Raw genomic sequence first — 23410 nt, forward strand, 5'->3', positions numbered from 1 at the left:
GAGCAAGAAGTGTATTTGATCGCTCACATGCACACCCAGTGTTCACCGATCACGTGTGCACTCAGATATACATGCGTTCAAAAGAAACCTTGTGTCAGTCAGAAAGCACAGACTGGTATCATGACTTTTTTTTCTCATTTTTGCACCAGCACTTCCCAGTATTACAAGGGAGTGTGTTGCAGACCACAAACATACGGGTTATGATCCATCATGTGTCGTCTAGCAGCTTCACGTAACATCAGCTGACGTGTGTTTAGTGTTATGAGACGGTGACTGTTATGAGATATCAACCGCTTGAGTGTCTACTGAGGGTCACATCAGTGTTACAGTGAGGTTACTTCATGTGAAACGTGTATCAGATGACCGCTGAAAGAGTACGTCGGTCTATTTTATCTGCCATGCACATGATTGTAGTGAAGCCCTTTTTGTCATTTGACACCTGCATGGATGTATTGCGTGGTTCTGAACGTTTGCATGTGGTCTGAAGAAGCAACTCTAAGCCCTAATGTTCATGATAACAAATGAGAGATCTGCATTTTGAGGTTCAGTTTGACCTTTTCGCTCATACTTCACGCAGAACGTTCCTTGCAGGAATCTGGGTGTGCATTTGCATAAATACTGCAAATGAATTGTGTGACATTTTCACAATGAATTTCACTGATGGCATTGCATGAGAAAGATCCATTAGTGTCCAGAGGAGACAGTGTTTCAATATGACTGCTCCTACAGTGGTTGACTTCATAATAACTCTTTTAGATGTTATATCAAATAAAAGACCACAAGCATCATTCTGTTACATTTACACTGTCATGATGTTAGTTAGACAGGTCACACATACCATGGGACAGATCTCACTTTTTAAGAACAGTTATTAAAGGAGGTTAAATGAATACCTTGTACTTCAGGTGAATATGAATTCTATTAAAATTGAATGCATACCATACTAAGCCTGTTTCTTTTTTCTGTTTTTTTCCATGCAGTCTTTGTATAACTCCATCAAGAATGAGAAGCTGGAATGGGCCGTGTAAGTACTTCACCACCATCATTCCTGTCTTTTAAAGCAGAAATAAAAGAATAAACAGGAAATTTTAGAGAAAAAGCTTTGAATTGTGGTTTATAGGATCAGGAAATGTGCATGCTGGATTCAAGCTGGCATTCCCATGAGCACATGCAATATTTACTGCCCCGCAGATCCTGCACAACCACCTTTCTAAAGCCTCGAGTCCTTACAAGGGGTGAAAAAAAAAAAAAAAAAAAGAGTAGTTTTATTTTTATCTTCATCATCCCTGGCTCTGGTGCCCACAATACACCAATACACATCAAATACATGGTCCAATTAAGGTCCAAAAAGTGTGTGATAGCATGCTTTTGAGTCAAATGATTAGATTGGTGGCATCTGAGACATGAGCTGTAATTATGATCTTGAAAACACGACATTAGACTGACATTGTATCTCACTGATAACAGTCATAGAGCGAGACACTGTCCCATTGTTCCAAATTACAGCCAGCCCTCGCCAACTCTCTGCTTCAACCGCAAACCAGATCTCACTCTGCTTGAGCCCAACAAAACGATTTGAACCTTTAAATCTCTTGCTGTAGTATACAGTCCAGTAGTTATTTGCTATTTAAATATTAAGTGCTATAATATTTGAATATATTCTGTTTATTAAAGCAATAAGCCCCAAGAAACCATTGTTTACAGTGATTAAGGGTTGCGTTGCTGCTACTTTTTTTTTTTTTTTGTTAACAATACAATTTTACAATTTGTGGTTGAAAAATAAAAGGTGCAAAGCAATAAGCATTAAAACACACACTGTTTTGAACATATAAACACAAGAACACAAAACATGTACATATATGATTGTGTAAACAATCATTGAACCTGGAATATTTCTTTAAATCGACTCTTCCGCCAAGCAGTTTAGCAGAATGGTTGCCAAGCAACACACCAATACATTAGTGCAGTAATACTGATGTGACGAGGTCACAGGTGTGTGTTTATAGAGTATTTTACAACTACAAATGTGGCTCAGCCAATAATCAAGGACCGCTTTATAAATTGACAGTAGTGACTATGAGTAGAAAGACATTATTAGCAGATTTTACTTGTAAAAGTTCACTGTCCAGCTAGATCACATCAAATATTTTGCAAAGAGGGAATTTGTTTAAGATCACGATTTCATAGATGTAGAAAAAAATTTTCATCAAAAAAGAGACTCTACTCTCAAAAATGAAAACTCAAAAATCTGTGGAACTCAAATCAAGATATATATATATATAAACATACACTCCATTTCATTGTATGGACAATAAACATGGAAACATTCTTCAAAGTCTGACACACTTGAAGCAAGGCCAGCACTGCTGAAAGGTTTGTTTGAGCTGCACCCTCTACTGTACAGTGTGAATTTGCATTTCCTTGAGCCTGAGGCTCATTCATTTCACTTTTGGTGTGAAAGAAAGGGCCTTTACATTTACCAAAAATAGAGCTTATGTTTTTTATGTTATTAAAAACAAACAAGCAAGCCCAGTCCAGGTGAGAAAAAGTAACACAAAAGTAACCTAACGCATTACTTTACATATAAAGTAACTAACACAATAAGTTATTTTTTAAGAGAGTAACGCAATATTATAACACATTACTTTTTAAAGTAACTTTCCACAACATTGCCGGCAGACACCAGAAAATAATGTAACTGACTGTTATTACATATCCTCCCAACCAAGGGCACTGTGTTGGAAAGTTAGGATGATTTTAATGGATGGAACAGACAGGTCCCAAAAAGGGGCGCATATCGTCCTCCACCCCCAATCCAATGGAGATGTCTCCACATCTCACCCCAATCTCAGCCATTCAGCTGGATCTATAAAGGGGTGCAAAGCGGCCAAGAGCAATATACAGTCACAAGGCCCATAATTCCTAGCGACTCCGCTGCTGCCATCAAACAAACATGGCATGCTGTCTTTGTTTACGAATCTTATGAGTTTTGAGAATATATTTTAACATCCAAAGTAATTTCATTACGTTTTTAGAAATTGTCCTGGGGTAAAATGGACACAAATGCATCTTTCATTTCTTTGGTGTTGAAGGTTCCAATTATACAGTCTTTATATGTGAATTTGGCGCCCTGGGCGAAAACTCAACACCCCACAACTATGGATACCCACACAGGAATGAAGAAGTGACACCTTAACACATCCACGATGGAGAACAAATGAAAACACATGCACACAAATAACATGCATAACACCGTTTTCAGGTTTGACTGTAATGTTAAATTATTGTTATAATAATAATTTTATAATGTCTAAACATAAATCTAAATGAAAAACTTGGTAATGGTTTATGAGCCATTGAGGAATCCTCCGCAGCCATCTAGTGGCTGTAGTTGAAAATTCATGTTATTTTAATTTTAAGTGTTTCTTTTCCAGTAGATGGCAACAATCTTCCACTAAACCAAGGCACATTTTTCATGTTATCACCATGAATGAAATTGAGTAATGTAGATTTTTTTAAAGTGAATTTTCAAAAAAAATTGCTATTTTATAGAAATGTTTATATTTAAAGTATAAAAAATCCTCCAAAAACTACACAACTGTACAGTAAAAACATTTTTACATTTGTTTAAAAAAATTACATTATGATGTTACAAAATCAATTTTTCTGCCTTATGTAAGCTAGTTGGACAGAAAAATTAATATTGTTGCCCTATGTGTAATAGCATAACAAGCAACATAGCATAACATAAGTGATATTTTATTCTATTCATAATATTATACTCATACCGAGATGAGTGATATAGCTGCATACATATCTTTATTTTTATTTATTTATTTTTGCTTGTTTCCTATTCTTTTTCTTAATTTGGGCTCCTAATGGCTTAGACTTTTTTCTTATTCACCACTGCATGTGAAATAGTCATCCCCCTCCAACAGTGTTGCAACCAAATTTGGAGCAACTCTTTCTGATAGCTTTGCTTTAAAAGCAGAACGTATTTGGACTGGCCCTGTCCAGTGTAAATCAGAGTGAAAGAGCCTGTGGAAACGCATGTAATCTGTGAACTTTTTGCCACTGGTCAATACCTGTAAATAACAGGGTTTCCGCGGGGTCTTAAAAAGTCTTAAAAAGTCTAAAATTCTGAACTTTAAATTTAAGGCCTTAAAAAGTCTTAAAAACGGCCAGATTTTCATCCGAGGTCTTAAATTTCATTTAGTCAGGTCTTAAATTTTTTTACCCATTTCCAGAAACGCTACCTGCTGAAAGTTATTACAAAGTAGCAAAAAAGTAGCGAGTCGTAGTTCTTTCTGGTGTATATTGGTGTTGGTATACGCGGTGATACAACTACAAATCCCGTGATAAATGCAATACCTGCCCGCGAAATACGTCTGCGTCTCCTCAGAGTTTGTTAAAGTTCGGCTACGTGTGGAAAATGGGAAAGTGTACTTTCAACGAGACATGGCTAGATCACAGCGATTTCTGCTGTTGGTTACAAGCGGTACCCAGCTCCAGGTACGAGGCTCACTGCAAACTTTGCAAAAACAAAAAAAAAATCAGTTAGAGAGTCTGGGTGTGAAGCGGTGTAAAGGCGCTGGAGTCACACGCCAGAGCGGAGAAACACAAGCTAGCCGCAAAATCCCTTCAGCGGACTCGGCCAATTAGCCTCACCACTGCCGTCGTCCTCCTCAATGCCTGGTTCCTCCGGTCTCCAGCGCAATTCATAAGCTCCGTCGAACAACCTTCGGGTACTTTTGGAGCGACTGACACATCAAAAGCCGAGGTGATTTGTATACTACACACGGTGACTAAACAAACACTAACGTTACTCATTTAATAGCAACAGTGAGATTAGCGATCTCTTCCAAGTGATGTTCCCTGATTCAGTAATCGCGAAGCCGTTCTCTTGCGGGCCCAACAAGATCGCTTATGGCGAGATTTGGATTGGGGGAGTTTATAAAGAGGGAATTGATTCGTACTCTTACCGGGCCGTATGTCGTAACGTTCAATGAAAGCCAAAATCAGACCACCAGGACCATTGTTCTGGAACAATGGAATTGTTAAGTCGAGGTACCTGGGCTCACAGTTCATGGGACAGTGCGGGACACACACACACACACACACACACACACATACATATATCAGATAATCCATGTTAGATAGATACTCTAATTATCCCGAGGTAAGTATCTATCTATGTAAAATGGATTATCTGGTGTGAGTGTGTGTGTGTGTGTGTGTGTGTGTGTGTGTGTGTGTGTGCGCTACATTGGTTGTTACATGGGTTGGAGTAGCCTGTTCAATCTTTATTAGGCTATTAATATGCTGTTTTGTAATGTAAATAAATATGAGATGAAATCTATTCTATTTGAGGGCAAGTTTGTTTTAGCCTATTTTCATTTTGGGCCTAAGGTTTTGGGCATTTGGCACATTGATGTGTGTGGAAGGTTACTAATGTGATTGCTTTATCTGTAAATTAAATTAATGCTTTTTCAATGACTGAATTCATTGAAATAAAATGATTTTTTCAGAATTTCTTTGATTTGAATATTTTTTGGTAATGCGTCGTGTAGGTCTTAAATTTCAATCTTTATGGTCTTAAAATGTCTTAAAAAGGTCTTAAATTTGACTTACTGAAACCTGCATAAACCCTGAAATAAGTGACTAATTTAAAAACTGTCACATGATTAAAGCTGTCTGTCTTTAATCTTCTCCACCTGCTCTGCGAAACAACGAGAAGGACACCAGATTTACAGCTATTTTCTTCTACTTTTAGATGCGCTTGTCTCTTGTTTAAATTTAATGGATAATTCACCCAAAAATGAACGTTAAAAAACTTCTGTGGAACACAAAGAAGATTTGAAGAACTGGTTGCAGTGAATGAATGGGGACAGAAGCCTTTAAAATGATGCAAAACACCACCGGTCAATACCTGTAAATAAGTGACTAATTTAAAAACGTTTGCTGCAGCAGCTGTATTTTGTATTGTCTTGGAAAATCGTAGACTAATATAAATTAAATAACTATCGTCAGATGTATCAAATGCATTGTCAGTTCCAGTTGATATTTTAATTGATTGTCATCATTTCTCATCTGGTGGTGGTTTAATATGTAAAGTATTTCTTCGTGTTTGTTGCGCAGACATTTTCCACCCTATTTCATTAGATGTTAAATGTGGAAATGTGCAGCCGATTCACATAAAGTCGTTTTCTTAAAGTCATATATATAACAGAAACTGTCATTTAAAACTAGCTCTGTTCATTTCTCATCTTGCAGAAATAATCTGCCTCCATCATAGTATATCTGGATTTTTATAGCGTTTCCTAGAGTACGTGTATAGTGCTATATACAGAGAGGGTGAATGAAATGGCCTGTTTTAATGTAAAGTTGAAATGAGGGTAAAATTAATTGTTTTCTGATTTGAAGTATGTTGATTGTTTATTTTGTGGGTAGGTAAATGACATCTGTTGGTTAATGGTGTGATTCAGCTTGAGTAATTGGATGGGAACTTCTAAAAGGGTCATTTATATACCGAGACGAGGGGCACTGCTGTGAGCCTGTCTATGGGTTGTGACTACATTGACTCATTGCCTAAATCAGTATTTATTAATGTTTCTTTTTGTCAGCTTTTCTTTTGAAGAATTTTTTGTGTGATCCTTCTTTACGTAAAGGGAATCTTTGAGCATTTCTAATGCCTCCTGACACTCGACTAATGTCACAAAGGAAATAGTGGTCACGAGCTTCAAACATATTTTTGCAAGCCGAGGTAAATGCTGCTATTGGGATTAGTTTCCTAGCAACGTGACTGACAGAAGCTCCAACCTTCAGGACAGAGTCCGGCAGAGTGTTTGCATTTAATCAAGACCCTACCAGTGCAACTGTAGTCTTTGTCCCTTCAAGCATCTTCTCAGCCATTAATATGACATGCAGTAGCGAAGTGTGTAAACATGTGACCCACTTCAAATGATCCGTTAAAGTTGTGATCTCTGATGGTCATGCCGCTGTCACATGATTAAAGCTGTCTGTCTTTAATCTTCTCCACCTGCTCTGCGAAACAAAGAGAAGGACACCAGATTTACAGATTTTCTTCTACTTTTAGATGCACTTCTCTCTTGTTTAAATTTAATTTAAATTTAATGGATAATTCACCCAAAAACGAACGTTAAAAAACTTCTGTGGAACACAAAGAAGATTTGAAGAACTGGTTGCAGTGAATGAATGGGGACAGAAGCTTTCCAGCCTTTAAAATGATGCAAAACACCATAAACATAAAATTAGTCTATACACCGTGTGTGTGTGTGCTATATTCCTGGTCTTCAGGAGTCTCTTATGATATCTGTGTGAGGAACAGATCTAAACTAAAGTCATTACATGCACTACCGCTTTTCTCACAGCACCTGGAATAATTAAACTTATCATTTTGATGGCGGATTGTATGGTATGACAAATTAATGTTAGAGATTAGACTGTACAGAAATTGAAATCTGCTAATACACACTAAATACACGTAGTTATGCAATGCTGTGATGATGTGATGATGTGATGCACAACCCACGTAAAGATAATTCTGCAAACAACTGCAATTGCAGGTTTCAAACAGAGATGGCGACAAAGAGGCAAAACTTAGGGACTGCAGCTTTAATGTAGAGACCTGCCCGCTCCCGCAGGATTCTGTCCCGCTCCCACAAAAAATGTTTATATTTGTCCTGCTCCCGCCCGCAACATTCATGTTTTGTCCCGCTCCCGTCAGCAAAATCTCGCCTAAACATCCCAGCATAAACGCTTCTGATAAAATTTTTGTTATTAAAGGGATAATTCACCCAAAAATGAAAATTTGATGTTTATCTGCTTACCCCCAGTGCATCCAAGATGTAGGTGACTTTGTTTCTTCAGTAGAACACAAATGATGATTTTTAACTCCAACCGTTGTGGTCTGTCAGCCATATAATGTGGGACAATGGGAACTTCTTTTATAAGAGTAAATAAAACATGCACAGACAAATCCAAATTAAACCCTGCGGCTCATGACGACATATTGATGTCCTAAGACACGAAACAATCGGTTTGTGTGAGAAACCGAACAGTATTTATATCATTTTTTACCTCTGATACACCACTATGTCCAACTGCGTTCAGCACTCACTTAGTGAGGTCTGATCGCGCTCTGACAATGGAAGTAATGTCTAGCACTCATTGAAGTATAAGCGCGACAGCAAAAATAGGGCTGCAAAGAAGAATGGAAAGACAACTATGCGTTCTTACATAGTTTTGTGAATGCAAAACCGGTGTGTCTTATCTGCAACAAAGTTATCGCTGTTTTCGAAGAATTTAACACCGTGTCTACACCGGACACGAGTGGTGCGATGCGACACATCAAAAGATAATAGAACCCATTATAATCAGTGATATTGACTATACACTGGATGCAGCGTGGTCCGACGTGATAATATTAGACGGCACCACGAGACGAAGATCTATTTCAGAACCAGCCGCTATCAAAATAACATTGTTGCAGGTGCGGTCCAGATATTATTGTTGACTGGCCAGTTTTAACGTAATTATAACGTAATATAATCTTTTTAATATACTAAATTCAGTTTAGTGTGTTGTTAATTGCAGCAGGCATATAGCTGACTTTTTGTAAGGTGAATAAACAGATAGCACTTGAATTACATTTGCAAGAATGAGAATCACTTAAATAATCATGGTGTAGCACTATATCTGGTTAAATTGTGATAAGATTGATAAGATAAGATTTTTGTTTTTGCTGAAATACCATGCACACCAGTTTTATTCCACAGTGTTTTTCTATTATTGGGGGTATAATATACATTTGGTCACTTTATGCATTTCTATTGATCGGACAGGTGTCTGGTCATAAAAAGACCAGAAAAACCTGCCAAGACACCTTCGAGATGGACAGAAGGATGGATAGATTTCTAGGAGCCCTGCCATCCATACATAAATGAGCAGTCGTAGATGACACACAAGGATGGAGTCACTGTGAAACACTAATTGCCATATGGGCTGAAGATTGCAGCATCACAGAAGTGAACTCTGTAATAGTTTCATATAGTGTACGAATAGTACTTTGGATTTATATCCATTTTGTGGAAACATTTATGTGACTTAGTATAAATTGGACTGTGCATACCAAATCAGACACATGGATCGTCTTTTATTTTTTTGCTGTCATTTAAATGCATGCAAAAGAGACATTTAGATGCAGTCAAATTATTTTTCCTCCAGACAGATGGCCATATAATAGCAGATGTTCAGTATGCGTCAGTGGTCAGTGTGTTTATATGGGGATTCCTGCAGTGATGTTGAATGACGGCATACTCTCCCACAAATCAGCTCTTGCATATACACAAGTCATATTTCCACACCAACATTGTACATACACAACCTGTTCAAGCTCACACTACAGATACTTTATACATGGTCAGGAAGAGTTGTCACGCATGAAGGTCTGTGATGGGAAAAAAGTTGATGGGATGTGTGTACTGTGTTCTAGTGATGGAGATGAGCTGAAGAAGTCTCTGTCTGAGCTGGCTGATAAGAACCATCACTCTAAGAGCATCAGTCGCATCAGCAGCGGCAGTAACCCGTTCCTGGACATTGCCCATGACCCTAACGCTGCCGTCTACAAAACTGGCTTCCTGACCCGCAAAATCCACGCTGACATGGACGGGAAGAAAAGTAAGATTTAAATCAGAGTTCTGAGGTTTTGCCTTGTTTCGGAATGTTTTCAGTCTGAGGCTATCATTTGAAACATCTTCAATACATGATCCATGCCGCATGATTTTGATACAGTAATACAGTAAAATACTCTGAAACTGCATTGTTTAATTAGAGTTAAAGGGTTAGTTCACCCAAAAATAAAAATAATGTAATTAATTACTCACCCTAATGTCGTTCCACACCCGTAAGTCCTTCGTTCATCTTCGGAACACATATTAAGATATTTTTGATTAAATTCGATGGCTCAGTGAGGCCTGCATTCACAGCCATGACATTTCCTCTCTCAAGATCCATAAAGGGACAAAAAGCATATTTAAAACAGTAATAACAATAATAACCTTAATATTATAAAGCAACGAGAATATTTTTGTGCGCCAAAAAAACTAAATAATGACTTTTCAACAATATAGTGATGGGCCGATTTCAAAACTTCTTCGGAGCTTTACGAATCAAATCAGTGACTCTGAGCGCCAAAGTCACGTGATTTCAGCTGTTTAGCCATTTGATAGGAGATCTGAGTCACTGATTCGATTCGTAAAGCTCCGAAGCAGTGTTTTGAAATCGGCCCATCACTATATTGTTGAAAAGTCGTTATTTTGTTTTTTTTGGCGCACAAAAAGTATTCTCGTCGCTTTATAATATTAAGGTAGAACTATACTTTCAAATATGTTTTTAGCACCTTTATTGATCTTGAGAGAGGAATGCAGGCCTCACTGAGCCATTGAATTTAATCAAAAAATATCTTAATTTGTGTTCCGAAGATGAACACAAGGTCTTATGGGTGTAGAATGACACGAGGGTGAGTAATAAATGACATTATTATACAGGTCGTTCGAATGCCTTTTCTGATTTTTATGAAGAATTTTGATGTATTAATTCTGTGTGTAATTAAAAGCCTTTTTCATAAGCAGGATATATTTATGACTCTTCACAAGTAAAGCTTCTGGGTATGCAGGGAATGATGGGGAAAGAGCATTAAATAAATGCTGTGTAATGTGAACGAGGATAAAGCAGGTGTGATTCAGTGCTTTGGCAAGCACACATGGTGAAATGGGATTTTGGCCGTAGTCTCTCATATATTATGTCCACTTATTTTTCCTTCCTAATGAGATTCTAGAGTCACTTGCAAACCTGCTGAGCTGTTTGTGTCTGTTTGAAGAGATGTACCGATTTCAGCTCGTCCAGCAAGTGTGTGGGGAAAAACAAACCTCAAATACTGACAGTTGAAATAATCAAAACTGATATTATAGAAAAATTTAAGATGTTGCTTTCAAAAACTGTAAATATTTCTGTTTTTTTTTTTTTTTTTGTATTATATACACTACTGTTCAAAATTTTGGAATCAGTACAATCTTTTTAGAACTTCTTTAATTCTGCAAGAACACATTAAATCAAAAGTGACAGTAAATACATTTATAACATTTATTATATAAAAGCTGTTCTTTTGAACTTTCAGTTCATCAAAAAATACTGTGAACTTTTCAATTATAATAATCGGAATTGTTTATTGAGCACCAAATCAGCATATTAGAATGATTTCTGAAGGATCATGTGACACTGAAGACTAATAATGCTGAAAATTCAGCTTTGATCACAGGAATACATTACATTTTACAATATATGAAAATAGAAAACAGTTATTTTAAATTGTAAAAATATTTCACTGTTTTTACTGTATTTTTGATCAAATAGGTCCAGATTTAGTGAGCAGAAGAGAAAACATCTTACTGACCCCAAACTTTTGAACGGTAGTCTGTGTTTGAACATGTTTAACGGTAAACTGAGGTGGTTACCTCCATTGCTTTGTGATTTACTGCCCAGCTCTGGCAGAAGACTGCCTATATGAGTTTAGTGGGCATGCCACGCTGAGTCTCCAATACCAGCCATGCCAGTGCGGTCTAATGAGCGTGTCTATGGATGCATTACAACAAGGATAAAAACGGCAGGGCTTTAGTGATCTGATGCATCACATGCTGAGAGCATTCAGGCCAGGGTCCCAGAGGTGCCATCAGTAAGGCATGGCGCATTTCTGAGAACTCGGTCTGTGTGTGGTGTAAAGGATTTGGATGCTTCCCAAAGCTCCTATAGCACTACCGTAAATAAAGCTGTTCTACAGAGACACTATCAAGGGAATCATTTGACAATAGAAATTTAAGTAATGCCCTTCAGAGGCGGAACAAAGCGCTGAAAACACAACAGTATGGAGAATACAGGACTAAAGGAGCATTTCATAAAAAAGAAAAATGTAGTCACCCTAATGTCATTCCAAACCCATATGAATTTCGTACATCAGTGGAACGCAAAGTGAATGGGAGTGAATGAGAACAGATGCTGTTGTGCTCCAAAAACACTACAAAAGTAGTCAATGTTACTTTGATGTGTGTGATGTTACTGATTGTGATTAGTATGCATACTACAGTGATTATCAATGCATAGCGTCTTAAATTTGGGTTTATTCCTCACACAAAGCATATGACTTCAGAAGACTTGAAATATCGTGCATGACTCATATATGGACTACAGTTAGGATACTTTTATGATATATTTTTTTATTGTTATTTTTGGAGTTTAACAGCCATGATCACTATGAACTGTCATTTAATGGAAATGATTAGCATATCCAGTGCAGTGGATATAAAAAAGTTCACACACCCCTTTTAAAACAGCCAATTTTTGTGATGTAAATCATCTGATCAATAAATCTGATCATATCATAACTTTTGCATGTTTAATGTAAAATTACAACCTATGTAATGCCCCTGAAAACCAAAGTGACACATTTCAGAGAGAAAAAAAAATTTTAATAACTAACTGCATAAGTGTTCACACCCCTGAACTAATACTTAGTTGAAGCACCCTTTGATTTTATTACAGCACTAGGTCTGTTTGGATAGGAGCCAAATATCAGTTTGGCACATCTTGACTTGGGAATATTTTCACACTGTTCTTTGCAAAAACGTTCCAGATCTGTTATATTGCGAGGGCATGTCCCGTGCACGGCCCTCTTCAGGTCCCCCACAGGTTTTCAGGTCTGGGCTCTGGCTGGGCCATTCCAAAACATTTATCTTTCTTTGCTGAAGCCATTCTGTTGTTGACTTAGAAGAGTGTTTTGGATCATAGTCATGCTAAAAGATGAAAGTTTTTTTCTTCATTTTCAAGCTTTCTATCATATGCCAGAAGGTTCTGTGCCAAAAAACTGACTGGTACTTGGAGCTATCCATGATTTCCTCCACCTTCACTTAAAGCCCTGGCTCCAGAAAAGCAGAACCAAAGTGTCATGCTGCACCATCATGCTTCAACATGGGTATGGTGTTCTTTTGCTGATGTACCGTTGTTTTTGCAGCAAACATACTTTTTACTATTTTATCCTAAATGTTCGATCTTGGTCTACTCAGACCACATGGTTTTTGGGAGAATGGATAAATGTTTTTGGAAAGTTTAGTCAGGCTTGGATGTTTTTTGTTTTTGTTTTGTTTTTTTGTCAGAAAATGCTTGAATCTTGCCACTCTGCCCAATAGCTCAGACAGATGGTGAATACGGGAGGTAGTCGTTACATGTAGAGAGCAGCCAGCACTTGCCAGAAAGAGCTGCAACTCTTTTAATGTTGCTGTAAGCCTCTTGACAGCCTGCCCAAACAGTTTTCTCTTAGTATTCTTGTCAGTTTTGGCCCTGTTCTTGATGATGTGACTGTCAGGGTACTTTCTCCACTTGGTGACTGTCTTCACTGTGTTCCATGGTTTATCTAATGCCTTGGAAAGTTTTTTTTGTAGCCCTTGCCTGAGTGATACCTTTCAACAATGAGATTCCCTTGATGCTTCGTAAGCTCTTTTTGGCCCATGGCTCTTATAGTAGCATGCAACCCTAGTACCACAGGTGTGTACTATTTCACATGAGCCTGATAATTATTTCTTTCTGAACACAGCCACATACCCAATTATAAAAGGGTGTGCACACTTATGCAGTTAGGTTATTTTTAATTAAAGTTTTTATCAAATGTTTCCCATTGTTTTTCAGTGGCATTGCATAGACTGTAATTTTTTACATTAATGGTGCAAAAGTTTTGATTTGTCTTTGTTTCATTTTTTTTTACATCACAAATACCAGCTGTTTTAATGGTGTGGAGACTTTTTATATCCACTGTAATAATATTGCAGAATGTTATTATCATGATTTTACATTTTTTTATTTATTTGTATTCTCTAGCACCAAGAGGAAAGCGAGGGTGGAAAACATTTTATGCTGTTCTCAAAGGCATGATCCTCTATTTGCAGAAGGTTTGTTTATTCGCTCTTTCATTTTCCCTCCTTGCACTGCTGATTAATCAAATTTCCATCATTTCCCACAAACATTATCAATAATAATTCAATTTCTCCTCCAGGAGATTCAGATGGTGAGAGGTAATCACATTTTCACATTTATTTCAGGTCTGACAAACCTTTTCAGAGCCCATCAAAAAAAGATGCGTCCCAGTGCCTCCCATTCTCTGTTACAATAGTTTATTTATGTGCTCCATTTGAACTTGCATTAGTTGCTTAGCTGTGCAGTCATGCAAAAGTCACAGGCATGAAATACTGCCGTACCTGTGCATACATTTGTGCTGGTGACTGATTGTACCCGCAGCCACAGGTTTCCATGGCTTTATCAGCTAATGATGTGCCATTTACCCAAATGCAGCAATCACACCGAATGACTCTCATCAGAGGAACAGGAAATGTGCTGGATGGCTTTCTCATTATCATTTCAAACAGACCCTTTACTGTGGAGGAAATAATATACTTTAAAATATTATACTTGTAGTGGCTTACTTTTGATTAATGAACAGTTAATGAACATAATCTAGAAAACATTTATAATTTATTTATGGCTACAGTGTTGCACGTATATGTAACAAGAAAGTAATGTCAGAAAGATCTCAGTTCTGCTGTTCATAAATACCAGTAATGATGTTGTACAATGAGGACGTTGTCATGTCGCTGGAAATAGTGTCATCGATGTCCTAATGTGTAGTGAGCCAGGGTCCTTACTGTGCCCGAATTCATGTACTATACATGATATACTGATTCACAACCTCTGAATCTAGCGAGCTGATTGAGACACACCCAAATGAATCAAGTAATAGACTATAAAGAAGACATTGTGTAACAATATTCTTTATTCTAATAGTCTTTGTAACTTTATGGCTCCAACGTCCTGACCCCTTAAATGACGATATATTGAGGAGCCATGAAAAACATATCGTACAGTGTATTTTTTACTTTAAAGATCCTCAGTTACTTTACTTTTCAATTCTTTTAAAGATCCTCAATCACACACACACACACACACACACACACACACACACACACACACACACACACACACACACACACACACACACACACACACACACATACACGTACGTTCCATGTTTTATCTGGACTTTCCATAGACATAATGATTTATATACTGTACATACTGTCAAGTCAAGTCATCTTCATTTATATAGTGCCTTTCACAATACAGATTGTTTCAAAGCAGCTTCACAGTGATAATAGGAAAATTAATTGACAGATTGTTTTGGCGTTACAGCAGCTCTGAGAAAATATTATTATGGAGCTAAAGTAGGTTTTTTATTGAATCACTTCAGTTTTAAAAATTGTTAATTGTTAACTTAGGGGCCGCTTAAATGACATCTTTCCTACTAAAATCTGAAGACCTTTAAAGGGTTAGTTCAACCAAAAATGAAAATTCTGTCATTTATTACTTACCCTCATGCCGTTCCACACCCGTAAGACCTTTGTTCGTCTTCGGAACATAAATTAAAATATTTTAGTTTACCTCCGTGAGGCCTCCATAGGGAGCAATGGACACTTCCTCTCTCAAGATCCATAAAGATACTAAAAACATATTTAAATCGGTTCATGTGAGTACAGTGGTTCAATATTAATATTATAAAGCGACGAGAATATTTTTGGAGCGCCAAAAAAGCAAAATAATGACTTATTTAGTGATGACCGATTTCAAAACACTGCTTCCGTGGATCTATGCGAACTGGAATAATTTTGATCACGTTTAAAAGGAAGGAGGCCTTCGCAGGGGAAAGTTAAGTTGACACTTCAGGGCTGCGTTAAACTGACAGAGTGTGTCTGCTTCCCGAACAATGCTAGGAAGACTGTTCCAGAGTTTAGGTGCTAAATAGGAAAAGGATCTACCACCGGCGGTTGATTTTGATATTCTAGGTATTATCAGCTGGCCTGAATGATGAGATCGCAATAGACGTGAAGGACTATAATGCATTAAGAGCTCGCTCGGGTACTGGGGAGCTAAACCATTTAGTGCTTTGTAAGTAATTAGCAAGATATTAAAATCTATACAATGTTTAATAGGCAGCCAATGCAGTGTTGACTGGTCATACTTCCTGGTTCTAGAAAGAACTCTATCTGCTGCGTTTTGGACCAGTTTGTTTATCAAGCGATAACAGCTGATTATTTACTGTATATTCTCTCCCCCTACACTAACCCTACACCTAAACCTACCCATCAACGAATACTTCCTGTATTTTTACATTTTCGAAAACATTACTTAATATGATTTTTAAGCTGTTTTCCTCATAGGGACAAGTATTTTGGACATTGAAATCTTTGTGGAGAAATTTTGTCACCATAACATAGGGTATAACATAGACCACACACACAAACACACAACAAAAAGGTAATCCAAAAAGTGTTTAAAAATAAGTCGTTAAAAAATCTAATTGTTAACTTCATCAAAAGAGTGCTTTCTTTTGTGTCGTCCTCGCAACAGAAAAACAGCTGATTTATGAAAAGAAAAAAAAAACGTTTCAGTAGTAATAAAAGTATTTTTAAGGAATTGGAATACATTGTTCATCATTCGTCCTGTGTGTGGTTACTTCTGCAGGACGAGTATAAGCCGGAGAAGGCCCTATCAGAAGACGATCTAAAGAACGCCATCAGCGTGCATCACGCTCTCGCCATCAAGGCTATGGACTATGAGAAGAAGCCCAATGTTCTCAAGCTCAAGACTGCTGACTGGAGAGTTTTCCTCTTCCAGGCCCAGTAAGATCCGCTCACAGACACCAGCACATCTCCAGAGAAACAGGCCTAAAACACTGCTGAGACCTTCCCTGAACTCCAAATCTAATTTCATGCTTGAGTTCAAGCTCAATTAAAGCTCGTTTATCTCTTCCATTGGTCTGTCTGCAGACATTTTATTTCTTCCTAAGGCTGACTGGGCTCATCTTGTGAGTTTGCACCACTGTAGCATGGCCTTCCTCATATGAACATGTGAACTCTCTTCTCTGTAGGAGCCCTGAGGAAATGGAGTCCTGGATTGGAATAATCAACTCAGTGGCGGCCATGTTTTCGGCCCCGTCCTTCCCCGCTGCCATTGGCTCTCAGAAAAAATTCAGCCGCCCGCTGCTGCCGGCGACCACCACCCGAATGTCTCAGGTTGGTTTAAAGAGTAAAGTGAGGCGCTGCTGATGTGATGTGCTGTGTCCATCTCATGTCTTTGATAACTGGTGATCGTTTGATGTGCCTGTTGTGTTACAGGAAGAGCAGCTCAAGTCCCACGAGGCCAAGCTGAAGCACGTCTCTACAGAGTTAGCCGAGCACAGATCCTACCCTCCAGATAAGAAGGTCAAAGCCAAAGAGATCGATGAGTACCGCTTGAAAGAGCACTACCTAGAATTTGAGGTAGGCGCCCTTGCCTTTTTATGATGCAAGAGACACAATCAAGCATCTCGTTCACTCAGGTTTACCTTGGCCATATTTTCCCCCTCGCTTCGGCGTATGCTGACACGTGGGGCCTCGCATTCATAGTCTTTGACGTTTCCTCATCTAGACTGTCAGGGATGAACTCGCCTAGAATTGATGGAAATGCGTTTACTGAAGCTGTTTCATTTTCTGGCTTTGATTGATAGTTAAGGTCAGAGGAAGAGAATTAGACAGCACTCTTCTCAGAGAGCCTGCACTTTTGTTTCAACATTAAGGAAGATGCTGTATAAATTCTTGTTCTCATATTTAATGAATTCAAACCAGCACTTTTTGATGTAGTCCTCATCTAATACATAAATAATAATTAATATTGTAACAATTATAAACAGATTTTGTTTAAAAAAAATCTCTAAAAATCAAATAATCTTTAAAATCCATTTAAACACAGTTGTTGTGTTGATAGTGTACATCAAGCTCAGCCATTCAATCCTGTTATCAAAGACGTTTTTGAACAAAATGATCAAACAAATATTTTCTACTGAGCAGCAGCTTCATTAAGGCTAAATATGCAAGACTGTTACCATTATATTTTTTATTTTTATTTTTTATAAATTGTTAACATTCATTGCAAATCAGGGTTTTAAACAGTATTTAGACTTGACATTAATTGAAAATAAAATAACTTAAAAAAAAAAAAAAACTTTCAAGGTTAAGCAGCATCGTTCACAAACAGCATTCACAAAAAAATTCTTAAATGATTTTGAAGTGAATGTTTGATTTTTGAAGTGTCAAACCCTGTTTTTGTACCCTATTTTTGTGGCAAGATCATAGAGGTCAAAGAGAAGTAGCCTTGGATTATGAAACCTTCCCAAACTTCTCAAATTTCTTCAGTCATAGTTTGAAGTGTTAGTTCACCCAAAAATGAACATTGTCATCACTTACTCTCCCGCATGTCATTCCAGTCCTGTATGGCTTGCTTTCTTCTATGGAACACAAAAGTTTCAGTTTCAGTTTCAGTTCCCATTAATTTCCATTATTTTTTTGTCCATTTGTCCATAATGGAAGTCAATGGGAAATGAAATGGTTTGGTTACCAACTACATCATCTTGTGTGGATACCAACATTTCTCAAAACATCTTCTTTTGTGTTCCACTGAAGAAAGAAAGTCATACAGGTTTGGAATGACATGAGGGAAATGAATGATGACAATGTTAATTTTTGGGTGAACTATGTAGCTGCGTTGAGTGAGTCAGTTCAACAGATGGAAAATGGCTCGTCATCAAGCGCAGGGGAGGTGCAATGTGTGTGATAAATAATACAAAACTAAGAAACAAATAATATGATGGTTAACCAGTGGAATAATTGGTTAAAGTGAACTCAGTTTTATTAGTTCTATTGGACAGCCCCATTATAATATGTAATTCTGATGAACACACTGGTATTGCAGTGTATTAACCCTTCCTAATAAACTGGACCAATCACACACTGACGTAACACACATACACTCTGATGGGCTTTCAGCTACATTAATAAAAGAAACGCCTCTGTAGGAAGAAAAAAAAACTTTTAAAGTTCTTTGGCCAGGAATCAGGATCAATATTCCAGTCAGTGTGTTTTACAGTTGATGGGTAAAAGACCCTCCTAAATGTGGATCTTTAATGAATCTCTCCTTTTAACTGTCAGGACCAACCTGTGAAATCTATCCCATAATCAGCATGATATGAGATTTATTTCGCACTTTTGTAAGTTAATGTTTATTACACTGTATTTAGGGGTTTGCTCTGTTCCAGACATTAGTGATTTGTGTGTTTAGACAACATCTTTAGGCTGTTCAAAACAGCAGGTTTTGGCCAAATTCTAGGTAGCAATGCATATATCCTTCCCAGATAAGGCAATTCCAGAATGCACTACAACAAGCTCAGTGAATAAAATGAATTCCACATGGTGAACACTGAGGAAAATTAAAAATGCAACATTTTTACAACATGCTGCTGAAATCCACTGTGATTCCTGCAGTTCACCTGAGGAGTGTTGTTTGTGTGCTTTAAGGCAAGATACCACAGGTGAAGAGAGTAAACAAAAAATATGCTATTTCACCTTACTTCCAGGTGATTAATCACAGTATATTAAGTTGTTTTGTATTACAGGTTTCTGAAATCTATATAAGGATTATCAAATTAAATTAGCATTTTATGTTAACATATTTTATAAAGTTCATAATTCTTGTTTTATTTTGTCGACATGTTAGAGTCAGGTTTTTACAGAGGGGATTTTGGATCTCTTTTTATCATAAATTGGAAAATACTGTCAACAACCAAAAAAAAAAAGATTTATTTCACCATGATTTAGGAGTAAAATGTATAAAGTATACAATCAGGCAAATGATATGAACAAAAACCTCTGTCAAACCATTCAGAATACAGATAAGGAATAAAACTGTAAAGTTTGGTGCTTGCAAAAGCTGCTGAAGTGGATATTTAGGTCTCTGATATCTGACTGAGATAATTTGGAGAAAACGGCCTTTTAAGTTATGTATTGTGATTAAAAAGTGCAGGCACAAATAGATAGTGTCATAAAATAAACACTTAAATGTGTATTTTAGATATTCTCTATCCATTAGTCTGAAAGAAGACATGGTGTGAAAGCAAATTAGCTCAATATCTCAAAATTGGCATTGGCCTGTGGTGTCTTGCCTTAAATCACTCACAAGGTGCCATTTGACTTAAGTTGCTGACTTTAAAGGTACAGTAACTGCCTGTGTCAACAGCAGAGCTTTGGAGCAGAGCTATTGTTAGAACTCTCGTGTCATTGGGCTGTGTGGCGGGTGATGACATGATAATGGAGTCTAATGGATTTTCTGAATTCTCTCTGAAGGAGAGCCGTTACGAGATGTACGTGAAGCTCCTGAAAGAGGGGGTGAAAGAGCTCCTGACGGCCAGGGATGGTGACACAGCGCTGAAGAAGTCTCAGTCCAGCCCCTCTCTCAACCAAGAATCTCAGCCGGCCACCGCCAAAGTCAAGCGCAACACATCCGAGCGGAAGGATTACCGGCCCGAAACGCCCAAGGTTACATAGGTGGTCTTCTGCTTCCTGTCGGAGAGCCATTGTATATCACGCGTGACTGTATTTTGATGTAATTTATTTACCTGCCGACAGTTGTATCAGATAACATTTGTGTAAAATGTAAATTGATCAATTGATTGGAAGTTGTAAATCTCTATGTCTCCCTTGACCAGCTGGTGCTTGTGGAGCAAATAGTGTGGTTTTCTTTTTTATTCGTTAGCGTGTAAAGATTTCATGGTTGCGCTTTATTTTACAGAATGTGTGTGTACACAAGAAATGACTGTGTAATATTAGGTAACTACTGTACATGGGTTAAGGTTAGGTTTAGGGGTAGTTTCAGATTTAGTACCTAGTTATTACCCAGTTATTGCAGTTACTATAGTAAGTGTATGCGGAACAGGACTGTAAAATAAAGTGCTACCGGTTTCGTTAAGAGAACGTGAATCTCTTGATTGTGCTGTCCCCTAATTTGCTTTTCTTTCAAGAGCAGTATTTTCTTCAACTTAGTGGAAACGTCCACGTACATATGCTAGGCAGTAGATATAGTCTCACTCAGAGCATTAACTGTTATTTTAATATACAAATAAGCGGCAGATATAAACTGACAACGTCCTGATGAAAAGCAAGAGGAGTTTTGAGGGGTAATTTTGAGGATCCTTCAGGATTTCGGTGCATGGATTATGATACAGATACAGAGTTTGTCACGAAAGCCTTTCGTTGTCGTCGTCGCTGATGTAGTCCACTACCGACGTACTAACCACCTACTAACAAACCACCAAATTCTCAATATAATATCTACTCACCCGCGTTAATGGATTGTACCAGCATGTCGCAGCAATGGACCGAAACTCTACATAGATTATTTTCTAATGATGATTTTGAGGTACTTGCTGAGTTAAGGCATTTCAGACTGCAAGATGATGTCAACTGTGATGATGATCATCAACTGTGCAGTTTGTGCCATTTATTTTTTTATCTGTTTGTTGAAGTACTTCTGCTTTTTCAGTAGTGTAAATGCTCCTTTTGTGTATTTTATAATCTTATATATTTGAATTTTTAATTCTCTGTTCAGAACATTATTGTTGTAAAAATGACAGTAGTATTTATAGTGCACTTTATTAGTTCTTTTGACTCTTTTAGAGAGCTTTATAAAGGGTAGTGATATGTTACTTCATTATATCACAGGTTTTTCAAGCATAACCAAATCGCTGGTTGATTTTATTGAAGGTACACAGCGGAAGGTACATTTTCACTCGTGTAAAGTTGTGTTAGTTTGTCTGTGCTCGTGTATTTTTGCTGTCATGTTTAGGTTGTTCAAAGACACGTTTTCTAGAAGAATTTAGGACATTTAGGTTTGGAACTGTTGCTTTTGGTGTTGCTGACCTTGAATTTAAGATGTCATTTTCATTACAGACAGAATTGACGTGAACACTATATGAACGTTCTACGCTGTTGATTGCACACCAACAAAGATCGTCAATCGATTTACTCATTTGAACTTTTGAGGGTTTAAAAGGAATCTATATGAAAAGCTATTCACATTTACAGATATTAGTCTATAAGTCCCTGCAGTCTATAATGACATTTGTTTACTTGAAATATTTTTGAGGACACTTTATTTTTTTTAGAATTTGACAAATAGAAAGGATTCGTTCATATCTGCATTGTGTTTTTGTCATTACTAGCGACAGACTTTATATTGTTGCTCACACAGAAGCACTTAGATAATGTTTATTTTTATTTATTTGTTGCTGTTTAGAACAAAAAAAAAATTGCAATTACTTTTGAGCAGTATATACACAGTTAGTAATGAATACTACAAAACTGTCATCAGTATGAATGGTGATATGAAGAGATGGACTCTTCCTTTTTGTGTGCTACTATGTTTTATGTTGTTTGATGTTCACTGCTTCTCCAGACCAAATAGTTTTCTGTGAGATGTAACTCTGGCACTAACCCTTTAACAGTGCACGTTGTACACAGACTTAGTACTTTTAAACAGTAATTCCATTTGTTAATATTTGACATAGGATGTAGAGAACAATAAAAGAAAATCAGAAGTGTAATGGAAAGATGGTGGCATGCAAGTGCACTTTAGGGTTTCAAAATAAAAACAGTACCAACGCAAATGAAAAAACGCATAAAAGTGTGACTTGCATAATTAGAAGCAGTGAAGAGGTTTGAAATAATAAGTGGAATATATTTCTTTCTTTATGACAATATTTTGACTGGAACACTCACTTTTGTTTGTGATTTTTAATCTCCTGGGTGCAAATGCTCATGTTTACCATGATGTACGGCACAACGCTTTATTTTTCCAGCGATGTCATCTTTGTCTGTTTACTCTTTATCAAACCCTGTAATGTATGATCTCCTCTCAAAATGCAATTGTGTGAGCATTGAAGGAGAGCTGCTGGTTTTAATGCGCCTTAGCCATCAGTTGGGCCATTTGGTGTCCAAACTCAGATAGAGTGAAATACCTTTTTTAGCTGTGATCCTGTACCACTCCTTTCAATATGTAAATGTTGTTAAATATGCCTGTTGCCCTGTGTTCAGAAGATTGGGTTTGTTGGTTGTGGTCTCTTGGCATGCGTGTCTTACGCCTGCTACTAAGATCAGGGACACAATGTTGGCTTCAGTCAATAAAATACTGTATTTAATCGTTCATTGCATCTGCACTCATTTGTCATATAGTATATGAGGTACAAACTTACAAACAGCTTATTATAAACTGATTTCCTCAAATAAAAGTTTGCCAACATATTGTAAGTCAACACATATTGAATTTAGCAGGTGTTGTATATAAAAAGTCGCTGTACACAAGAGGCGACAAGGTCACATGAACATCTTGACATGTACCGGCAACTATACATTACTTAAAGCTATTCTAT

At 37.3% G+C, this 23410-nt stretch overlaps 1 protein-coding gene across 4 annotated transcripts in view; it reads left to right on the forward strand.

The window, feature by feature from the left end:
- Positions 1 to 23184, forward strand: part of psd3l (pleckstrin and Sec7 domain containing 3, like) — a 124454-nt gene extending 101270 nt beyond the window's left edge. For all 4 annotated transcript variants that reach the window (XM_048171913.1, XM_048171928.1, XM_048171920.1 and 1 more), the window contains 7 exons: positions 981 to 1024; positions 9515 to 9699; positions 13945 to 14015; positions 16639 to 16796; positions 17045 to 17189; positions 17292 to 17435; positions 20331 to 23184. In XM_048171913.1, coding sequence (XP_048027870.1) covers positions 981 to 1024; positions 9515 to 9699; positions 13945 to 14015; positions 16639 to 16796; positions 17045 to 17189; positions 17292 to 17435; positions 20331 to 20531 — 948 coding nt within the window. In that variant the 3' untranslated portion in view covers positions 20532 to 23184. The remainder of the gene's footprint in view (positions 1 to 980; positions 1025 to 9514; positions 9700 to 13944; positions 14016 to 16638; positions 16797 to 17044; positions 17190 to 17291; positions 17436 to 20330) is intronic.
- The last annotated feature ends 226 nt before the right edge of the window (positions 23185 to 23410 follow it).

Source organism: Megalobrama amblycephala, linkage group LG2, assembly GCF_018812025.1.
Source record: "Megalobrama amblycephala isolate DHTTF-2021 linkage group LG2, ASM1881202v1, whole genome shotgun sequence".
Classification (NCBI taxonomy): Eukaryota; Metazoa; Chordata; class Actinopteri; order Cypriniformes; family Xenocyprididae; genus Megalobrama; species Megalobrama amblycephala.